Here is an 11,225-nt window from a genome sequence, read left to right as displayed (position 1 = left end):
CTCCTCCAATCTTTCTCCTCCTCTTTTCTTCACTCGTCTTCCTGCTCTTTCTTCCTTTCCTTCTCTTTACCTTTCCACCTCACTCTTCCACACTCTCCTCGCTTCACTCTTTTTACTCCCTTAATCTTTCCTTCTCCTTCTCCAATCTTTAATAATAAATAGTACACTATGAGATCAAATAATTTGGTTAACAGATTCCCATTGGTTGCCTCATTTTTGTATTTTATCTCAAAAACATTGGTTGGAATAATAAATTGGCATAAATTAATCATATCTTTACCTTTCCTCTATCTCTTTCACTCTTCTTCCTATCCAGTCTTCCTCCTCTCCTTCCTCTCCACTCTCTAACAGTAAACATTATGCTAATGTTATCCATGAAAATGTCAAAATATATTTTCACACTACTTATTATAATGCCAAACCATTAAAATTGTAATATACAAATAAATATTCTCATAATTAATTGTGCATTAATTTAATATAATCATATTTTCAAAATAGCCCGTCCACTGCATGAACATTTTTTAACCTAGCTACCATGACAGTAGCTAGCTAACCTAACTTGATAACTTAGTCGACCTAGGTTATGCTAGCTAACATTAGATATTTAAAACCTTATAAAGCAGATCATCTATCTATATAATAAATTGTGACATTATAACATCATTAGCTAGTTTCTCAAATGATTGTAACTTACCTGGCTTGATGTTTGTGATGATGTTGTGGATTCACTTAACACTTGCTAGCTTCTGGCTGAGTTTTTCACAGCAGTTTTCTCTAAAACTAGCGTGAGCAAGTAGTTAGTAGAAGAAGAGTGAATGAAGCTGATATAGCGAGCAGCCCCCTCTGCTGGACAAAACAAGCACAACACGATTGAGACGTCAACCGGTAGACTCTGCTGTCCGGTCTTTCTTGCCACGTAAAATATTATTTCACTTTGCAGTCTGTTTTTAAAGCACAGTTAAAAACAGGGACATTTCCGGGGACAGCTCCAGCCGGGGACAGGCCACCAAAAACGGGGACTGTCCCCGGAAAACGGACGTCTGGTCACCCTATGTTTTGGGGACAACAGTGTTAGAGGATGGATGCTTAGAAATCATGTATGGGAACATTAGGTAAGCAGTGCTAGACAAGAGAAGATATGGATGTTTAGATATCCTAAATTGCTGTATTAATGTGCTTTAAAATTAGGTTGAATACATTGGTAGATTCAATTAAATTCAATTGTATTTGTTGTACACAGTTTACAGCATGTATAAAAGGTGCAGTAAAATTCTTGCTTGCTAGGCTAGCTCCCTCAACATTATTATTCCATGCTTATTGCATGTATAAGTAATATGTGATGATGAGCTCTTCGGTTGCCTAGGTCATCTCTCTTCATTCACCTGGTTAAAAGTACAATACTGTCTGCTTTTGATCAGATATGGCAGATACACACATGGTTTCAGTTCGTTTTGCTTTCAGGGCAGTACATGTAACCCAATACATGTGATTGTGCAGGCTATTCTGAAAACACTTCCCCCATCCACTTTTCTATGGGCTCATTGTCATGAAAGATTTAGCCTTTAGCTCTGACATTGGCAGGATGTTTTTACACAATGAAGCGCATCCCCCATATTGCCTTTTAAAAAATGATTTGTCTTGTGTTTTTCTTTGTTTTCATTGGAAGAACTTGTGAGTGAACCCAAATTGATACCCACATTGATGCCATTCCCAAAATTTGAGCCCTTCCTTCACCTGCTCTTCAGGACTGTTGTGGATGATACTGTATATGAAGGCAATGGTTGTGTCCAGACACAACCCTCTCTTACTTCCAATTGGGAGATTAAATGCAATTACATTTTATGTGTTGTACACAGTATACAGCATGTGTGAAAGGTGCCGTGAAATTCCTGCAGGCTAGGCTAGCTCTCAACATTATTAGTACAAGCCTATATAAGCAATATGGAATAATGAACTCTTCGGTTGCCTACGTCATCTCTCCTCATTCACCTGGTTAAAAGTACAATGCTGTCTGCTTTTGGTCAAATATGGCTATCACGACTCAGGATATGACCCAGATGCAGACACAGGAGGTGGATGGTTCAGTTAGATAATTTATTATAACACGGGGAACAGGCCAAGGGCAGGTCGAGGACAGGCAGAGGTTCGTAAACCAGATCAAATTCCCGACAGGTACAGGACGGCAGGCAGGCTCAGGGTAGGCAGAATGGTCACAACCAGGAGGACTAGAAACTAGAGCGACTGGAAACCGGGAAAACACGCTGGCAGGACTTGGCAAGACAAGACGAACTAGCAACAGACAAACAGAAAACACAGGTATAAATACACAGGGGCTAATGGGGGAAGATGGGAGACACCGGGTGGGGGTGGAGACAAGCACAAAGACAGGTGAAACAGATCAGGGTGTGACAATGGTAGATATACACCTGGTTTCAATTCTGTTTGCTTTCAGGACAGTACATGTAACCCAATACAATGTGATTGTGCAGGCTATTCTGAAACCCCTTCCCCCATCCAGTTTTCTATGGGCTCATTGTCATGAACGATTTTCCCTTTTGCTCTGACATTGGCAGGATGTTTTTACACAATGAAGTGCATCCTCCATATTGACTTTTAAAAAGGAACCTGTTCTGATAAGTGTGACTCATGTCACACTACATCTGTCTATTATGAATCATTCCAATAACTTTTTATTCATGAGTGTAATTTTAATAAAGCTCATCCTTTCTTCTTCAATTATTAAAAAAATATATACACAGTCCTTACCATATGGATTTGGACGTCTTGGGTTGATAAATGAGTCCCCCAGAGGTGCCTGTCCTCCATTGCAGATACAATCTCCTCCTCCTCCAGTCTGGTGTTGCTCCTCAGCTCGTCCAAGTATGTGTTCTCTGGCCTTCCCGTTCTGCTGACACCATGTTGTGGTTGCCAGATGATTAGTTCACTAAAGTTGTTGTTTTTAGTTAGGCTATGGAATACATTTCCCAGTATTTCATGTACCCTAACCGTCCACCAGAGGAAAGCACTATTTAACATTTTAGTGTGAATCCCACTAAAGTGTAAAGCTCTAAATCAAAACATCACTTTGGACATTGGTTAAATAAGAAGCAGTGACACAACACAAACATAATGGAAAGTGGTAAAACATTTATTTCAAGAAAATAACATATAATAATACTATTGTGTTACATTTTTTACATATTTATTTATTTATTTATTCGTTCCCTCTTCACAGTAATCAACATGCAAAATAGATAGGCTACAGAATGAAATAAAGCTAGAAAATGAAAAAACATGTTCTTATAAGTTAAAACGAACAATGGTGACCCTGGCCCGTGACCCCACTCTCAGGAGTTGTGATATGCAAGAAATACATTTCCATTACACATTTGTACAAGAAACACCCACAGGTGACAAATATAAGCACCCCCAAATTATTATTATTTTGCCTTTCCCTAACCTTAACCCAAACATTAACCTCAGTCAAACTATACCTACATTTAAACTTAACCCTCGTTCCTAAACCTAAACTCAATTAATTTTACCGTTACGACTAAATTGAGTTTTTCTTCTGCCGGTCTAATAGCCACCACCTATTTTTATACATTGGGACGAACTTCAGCATTGTTTTTAATGACTGCTGAAAAGCGAATGACTTTGACCTGTTTGATTTTTGCCTTGATGTCCTGCCACAGGTACTCTGGAGACAACACCTTGCTGGGCTTATTGTCGAGCAGGTACCTGTTGAGGTGGCTCTCCTCCTGCCAGGCAGCCTCGATGGAATTCCCCGCATCCTCCTCAAACCGGGTCCGACATACCTTTGTTAGTGTGTACACATCCTCCACGAACCCTCCGATTATAGCCCCGCCATAGTAGTAGTCTCCCTCATCCATGGGGATGTAGGCAGTCGAGGCTAGACGCCGTTCGTACGGGAAGCGGTCACGCGACTGCTCGTAGTAGCCTGGGTGTATCACAGCAACCAACCTTCCAAGAGACTCTGACCCCCAGTGAGCGTGGAACTTGCTGTCTACGTCCAGACAGAAGATGTAGTCGGCCTCCCTTCTGATCTGACGTTCGATGGTGGTCTGGATGAACTCCATCCTCCGGGCTGATATCTCCTGCCAACGGTTTGAACCCGGGACCTGGATCACACTCAAATGTCTCCCCTGAGACAGGTTCACTGAAGGAACATCGTGGGGACGATCAGTGAAAATATAGTAGCGCACGTGGAAGCCGACCATGAAGTGCTTCTCTGCTGTCTCCAGAAAATCTTGGAGAAATCTGACGTATCTGTCAGTATTTAAAGGCATACATATCATAAGGATTAACAAGTGCCTTGCTTAAGGACACAACAGCAGTAGGTCGCAACTGAGATTTTGATGTCAGCACACCTCTAACTGATGGGGTGGCAGGTAGCCTAGAGGTTAAGATTGTTGGGCCAGTAACCTAAAGGTCACTGGTTCAAATCCCTGAACCAAGCCAAGGTGGAAACATCTGCTGTTCTGTCCTTGAGCAAAGCAGTTAACCCCCAACATCAATTGCTCCCCCGCACCTCTCTGAATCAGAGTTGTTGGGTTAAATGTCTAAGACATTTTGGTTGAATGCATTCAGTTGTGCAATTGACTAGGTATCCCCTTAACTGCATCATCATTCTCATAGGATAATATACCACTTTCTGACCAGTATACCGTCTAGATAATTACATGAAGTAGAACAATTATTTACGTGTTCCAAGGCATGAATCCTGACAGCGTCATAACATTTTATTACCTGCCATGTTACATCAGGTACTTATGTCCTTATAGTTGCATTGTTGAAAAAGTATTGATAGTTCAACTTCCCTTTTGAATATTTGTCAAAAGTTGTACTCACTTTCCAACGGCAAACACAGTGGTTGCTATGGTGAGGTTCATGGGCTTGTAGATCTTGTCGATTAGCACAGGGTCAAAGGTGCCTTCCCAGACGATGGGTGCCAACCACGGGGTCACTGACACCACATCAGTACGTCTAGAGAAACAGAACAAAGATCTTGCCTGACTGTGTTGTACTGACCAGAGCCATGTTATGATCTCAATACTTCTATGATACTGGCAATTAAAGAACCTTGAAACAAGCTGTGGTGTATTAGGCTACACCTCCCCACACTGATGTGTCAGACACTAATGTCAGGTGTGACCTCCTAATATATCAAAGCTCCCCACACTGATGTGTCAGACACTTACAGTACGTCAGCTAATATGACTTTAATGCCCAAGATATTGAAGTGACATTCGATGAGCAGGTGTTTAGTGAGTCCTCCAGACCAAAGGCAGTGGGGATGACCAGGGTGTTCTCTTGATAAGTGCATGAATTTGACAATTTTCCTGGCCTGTTAAGCATACAAATTTGTACGAATACTTATAGATGTCAGGGGAAATGTATGGAGTAAAAAGTACATTATTTTTCTTTAGGAGTGTATTGAAGTAAAAGTAAAAGTAGTCAAAAATATATATAGTCAAGTACAGATATCCCAAAAAACAAGTAGTACTTTAAAGTGTTTTTACTTAAGTAATTTACACCACTGGTTTTAATACGAGAAAAAGCCTATAATTTTACAATGGCTCTGCCGTGGTTCTGTGTAGGCTAGTTATGCTAATATATTTGAGACCAGTGTATTGCAGTTCATTTCATCTTTGACTTCTTTGAATTTTGTCTGAGTTCATTGACAAATCAGACCACAGGACTCCTTTCTACACAGATTTACTTGGTCCGTGGTGGGTCTGTGAAAACTATGCAATTATTTTGAAGACTATAAGGGCACAAGGCGAGATCCAGATGTAGACACGGGAGGCAGATGGTTTGAGTCTTTGATATTTATTAAACAATCCAAAAGAGGTTGGCAAGAGAATGATCGTGGACAGGCAAAAGGTCAAAACCAGTTCAGAGTCCAGGAGGTAGAGTGGCAGGCAGGCACGAGGTCAGGGCAGGCCGAATGGTCAGGCAGGAGGGTACAGAGTCCAGAAAACAGTCAAGGGTCAAAACCGTGAGGACTAGCAAAAAGAGAATAGAAGCAGGAGTATGGGAAAACACGCTAATTGACTTGAAAAACATACAAGACGAACTGGCACAGAGAAACAGGAAACACAGGAATAAATACACCAGGGAAAATAAGTGACACCTGGGGGGGGGGGGGTGGAGACAATCACAAGGACAGGTGAAACAGATCAGGATGTGACAAAGACAGGTTTATATCAGTGAATGTAATCTGTTCATTTACTGTTATAGTATTTCTAAGTAGCAGCCAATGCGGAAAATACAAAACAGCTGATTGTTGAGTTGTGGCTGTCAATGAACAGGGGGCAGCAGCTAGAAGGTATTTGGGCAACATTTCAAAATATCATTACGGTTCAAATCTGTTTGAATTGGTGAGTGCCACTGGAAAGTTGGTGGACTCTTATTTCCTCCTCATATTATAGGCCTAAATTCTGTGAATCCACTATTTTTATTGGCCTATGCTATTGGTTGCATTTAAGTTAATGTTTAATTTGCTTTATTGATCTCAGTATGTAAATGACAAAGTAGCTTATCATTTTGATTATTTGGGTGATATAAAAATATATAATTTTAATGTTTCCAGTCATGGAAGAATTCCCTGGCAGCCAAATCTGTCAGGGAAACTACTATGATAGAACATTCAGATTTTTCTGCCTGACTGTGGCGCTCTTTACCCGAATTGTTAGGATTTTCTTGTGATCACAACAAAACGAATTATTTTGCTCAAATAGAGATAATTAAATTGTGTTTTCTTTGAAAAGATGGGCCTGGCTAAGAATATAACATTCCGTTTTCTGCCCGGGTGTGGTGCTGTTTACCACAATTTTATGGATTATCTTGTGACAGAACAAAACTACTATAATCCTAACATCATAACTTTAAAACTACCATATTACCTTTTAAAAGTAAAAAGTACCATGACTTGTGGGGGGAAATTCTCAGTTTCTCAACTAACCTGCTGCCCTTCTGGTCCTCATCAATTGTCATTTCTCTGTTGAAATCCATAAAACCATAAAATAACGTTCCCCTTAATACAATCCAAGCCTCAAACCAAACCCTGTTAGTAAGTATCAGACAATACTGTGACTTTAATTTCACACTATAGCGACATTGGGCTGTAATAGATTAACAGAACTTGATCTTACCTGTTGAGTCTTTCAGAGAAGAAGCTGAAGTAGACACACCTTTGGGGAAGCAGGAGAGAATCAGTTCAAGTCTGTCATGAAAACATTAATGGTCTTTTTACACGAACAAAATGTGTTGCCGGGGCAGCCTTTCTTAGACATCAGATTTTCAACTTTTATTTTAAATATAATTCATACTCTTACGCCAGTACACCACGTAAGGACGTAAATAGCTTGGCAAAATGGCAACACTGCATAGTTGCGTGGAGTTACACATTACCGGGCCACATACATTTGCATATCTTATTGTGTAGGGTGTAAATTAGGCTTTATACTATCCTTACATTACCTTGGATGTGGTGTGGCCAAAACCACATTCATGCTGCGTGTGTGTGTTCAGCTATTAACATACTGTTAATCCCATAGTATGTAGTAGTATATACAAGTAGGCAAGATATTTAAAGTATACAGGAAATGTTCAATTCAACCATATTGCGCATAATGTTGCACACTTAAAATGCAATGATTCACAAGTGTGCAGACATTTTTAAAGGGTTACATGTTTTTGATAATACAACAAAAATGCTGTACTGATATTAATTGCATGTAGCTTCAGAGAGCCATTGTCTTTATTCAGTACCACTCAGAGAGGGGTATGTGGTGTAGAAGTGTACCAAGATACCTAGTTATTATATTGAATAGTTTGATTAAATCTTGAGAAGTTCAATGACTGTTTAGTTAGTGCTTCCCTCAACCCTGCAACATAACCTGTTAAATCATTGTGTTACCTTTGTTTTCCTTTTTGACGTGGCTGAAAAGAAAGCCTCAGTCATTCAGTTTGCACTGACTATTGTGGAGGAGGGAAAAGAATTGTGGCGTTCACACGTGTGGGAATTCCATATTTTTCCACTTAACCTAAGAACCTGTTTGTACCTGTTCTTGTTTATACATGCATGGGTGGAGTAGTATGGCAGTTTGCCTTTTGGCAGTAGTCGGCACGGTCTGGGACTCACAGAGTGGCAAAATATTGAACGGTGACTGACATTTAACTATGTGTTGGCCATGTATAACCCCTGGGTAAGAGGGAGATTCGCCATGTGGCTGTGGTTTAAGTTTGTAAATTGCTAAGTTTGAGATATATATTTTTTAATGGTATCTTGAGAATTTAAATGACTGTTTAGTGCTTCCCTCGGACTAGGCCACATTTAGACACCTTTTCTAATTATTAAATGTATTACTTAGACAGGGTCTAAGGGAATTCCATAGCGACAGCGTGACAGATGTCATGACCCAATGACTGTACCTGCCTGCAGCATGTGTCCCCCCGTCTGACGCTACATCCATAATCGGTTGACGGCTACGAAGTTTTTATATGCTACACCCCCTCCCCAGATCAAAATCGAATATCGTTTGCAATGTTTTGTTCGGACTTGGTAGACAAACAGGTGTGTGAAATAAAGACAGGTGTGAGAGCGCAAAGTGAGAACACAACCTGGAATTGATTTGGGTATTGGGTGTAGGATCTAAATACTGGATTTAATCGTTTCTTGTTCATTGTTCGGAGATGCAAACAGAAATTCTCACCTTACAAAAAAACACATGATTTCACATGTGGAAAATGACATGATTTCACATGTGATATGCCCACATGATTTACACATGTGAAATTGTATTTCACCCGTGAAATTTTACGTGACATCATGTTAAACTATGTGGTTTTGGAACACCACATATGATATTTCACGCGATCACATAGCATTTCACATGTGGATTCAAATGTTCACATGATGCCCTGCAAACAAAAAGTCGATAATGTCCCCTGAACATCACGAAATAGCCGCAGTGTTTCCCACTTACATATTTGACATACATGATTACATTGTGTATGTTTATTTATACATTCGTTATTATTCAACCTGTCCCATCTGGAATTGGAACTCACAACCTCTTGGTTCACGGCATTCCGATCTTCCTTCTAAGCCACCATGTCTGTGTCGATTACTGATTTTAATCTAACTCTCAGATGTGGAATTGCATTTTCACATGTGAAAAATGTTCAGATATTTTCACGTGTAGTTTCATTGTGTCACATGTTGCATCCCCATGTCACATTTATGTGTAGTTATATGTTATCACATGTTGATTTTACATGTTGTCAAAAGTTATCACATTAACTTGAACACATGTCAAATTCATTTGGTTTTTCCCATAAGGATCCAATCGGAACCGTCTACCGATTTTTAGATGTATCTTCGGACGTGGGATATCTGCTGCTAGCAGGTACAGTCATTGGACCATGACTTATCTCGCATGCTGTCGCTATTGAATCCCCTTAGAACCCATCTTATTTCTTTTGGTAGGGGGGTAGATCAGATTTAATATTGCAGATAGATTGAAGCTTCCATCAATGTAATTGTCTGCATCATTTCCATTCCCCCATATATGTTTTTGTAAATATATATATATATATACACACACACACACACAGTACCAGTCAAAAGTTTGGACACACCTAGTCATTCAAGTGCTTTTCTTTATTTTTTACTACTTTCTACATTGTATAGTAATAGTGAAAACATCAAAACTCTGAAATAACACATATGGAATAATGTAGTAACCAAAGAAGTGTTAAACAAATCAAAATATAGTTTAGATTATTCAAAGTAGCCACCCTTTGTCTTGATGACAGCTTTGCACACTCTTGGCATTTTCTCAACCAGCTTCATGAGGTAGTCACCTGGAATGCTTTTCCAACAGTCTTTAAGGAGTTCCCACATATGCTGAGCACTTGTTGGCTGCTTTTCTTTCACTCTGCGGTCCAACTCATCCCAAACCATCTCAATTGGGTTGAGGTCAGGTAATTGTGGAGGCAAGGTCATCAGATGCAGCACTCCATCACTCTCCTTTTTGGTCAAATAGCCCTTACACAGCCTGGAGGTGTGTTTTGGGTTATTGTCCTGTTGAAAACAAATCATAGTCCCACTAAGCGCAAACCAGACGGATAGGCGTATCACTGCATAATGCTGTCGTAGCCATGCTGGTTAAGTGTGACTTGAATTCTAAATAAATGACAGATTGTGTCACCATCAAATCACCATCTCACCTCCTCCTCCATGCTTCACGGTGGGAACCACACAATGCGGAAATCATGCGTTTACCTACTCTTCATCTCACAAAGACACGGCGGTTGAACCAAAAATCTAATTTGGACTCATCAGACCAAATGACAGAAATCCACCAAGTCTAATGTGCATTCCTCGTGTTTCTTGGCCCAAGCAAGTCTCTTCATATTATTGGTGTCCTTTAGTAGTGGTTTCTTTGCAGCAATTCAACCATGAAGGCCTGCTTCACGCAGTCTCCTCTGAACTGTTGATGTTGAGATGTGTCTGTTACTTGAACTCTGTGAAACATTTATTTGGGCTGTAATCTGAGGCGCAGTTAACTCTAATGAACTTATCCTCTGCAGCAGAGGTAACTCTGGGTCTTCCTTTCCTGTGGCAGTCCTCATGAGTCAGTTTCATCATAGCCATATGAGTGTGCAAAGCCGCCATTAAGGCAAATGGTGGCTACTTTGAAGAATATCAAATATATTTTGATTTGTTCAACACTTTTTTTGGTTATTACATGATTCCACGTGTTATTTCATAGTTTTGATGTCTTCACCACTATTATTCTACAATGTAGAAAATACTAAAATTAAAGAAAAACCCTGGAATGAGTAGGTGAGTCCAAACCTTTGACTGTACTGTATGTAAACACCTTACTCTGCTTATCTTAATAGGTGTAAGGTCATAATCGAAGTAAGCATGTGCCTATTAAAACACCTGGTTTTCTGAGCAATCTTTCAAATGATTAGGACATGTAAACAGCTTAATCAGCGTTCCAGCGGTGTACTGTATTTATCTGCATATGTGGCAGCAATGTTTGCGCAAACCTTGGAAAAACTGAAAGTATGCATCTTTAGAAGTAGTTTTCACATATCCGAACTCAAAATCAAATAGTCTTCCAAAAAAATGATATGGTCACTGTCGTAGCATTTATTTTGATTGGCGATTTTGGCGACTA

At 39.8% G+C, this 11,225-nt stretch overlaps 1 protein-coding gene across 1 annotated transcript; it reads right to left on the bottom strand.

Moving 5' to 3' along the window:
• Window positions 1-3,569: 3,569 nt before the first annotated feature.
• LOC120043974 (globoside alpha-1,3-N-acetylgalactosaminyltransferase 1-like) lies at window positions 3,570-7,541 on the bottom strand. The gene is made up of 4 exons (XM_038988569.1): window positions 7,510-7,541; window positions 7,182-7,220; window positions 4,876-5,010; window positions 3,570-4,293 (listed from the first exon to the last, which is right to left on the bottom strand). The coding sequence occupies exons 1-4, from the start codon at window positions 7,539-7,541 to the stop codon at window positions 3,603-3,605; spliced, it is 897 nt and encodes a 298-aa protein (XP_038844497.1). The 3' UTR covers window positions 3,570-3,602.
• Between the last annotated feature and the right edge of the window lie 3,684 nt (window positions 7,542-11,225).

This window comes from Salvelinus namaycush, chromosome 3 (genome assembly GCF_016432855.1).
Source record: "Salvelinus namaycush isolate Seneca chromosome 3, SaNama_1.0, whole genome shotgun sequence".
In the NCBI taxonomy this organism is placed as follows: Eukaryota; Metazoa; Chordata; class Actinopteri; order Salmoniformes; family Salmonidae; genus Salvelinus; species Salvelinus namaycush.
Note: the sequence above shows the minus strand (reverse complement) of the source record. Positions and strands in the feature narration are given on the sequence as shown.

Excerpts from the sequence above, each read along its gene's own strand:
- LOC120043974 (XM_038988569.1), bottom strand. The coding sequence starts at position 7,541 with ATGAATGTGGTTTTGGCCACACCACATCCAAG. Across the intron at positions 5,011-7,181 it reads TTCTCTGAAAGACTCAACAG|ACGTACTGATGTGGTGTCAG; the intron begins GTAAGATCAAGT and ends CTGTTTCTCTAG. Across the intron at positions 4,294-4,875 it reads ACTGTGTTTGCCGTTGGAAA|ATACGTCAGATTTCTCCAAG; the intron begins GTGAGTACAACT and ends AAATACTGACAG.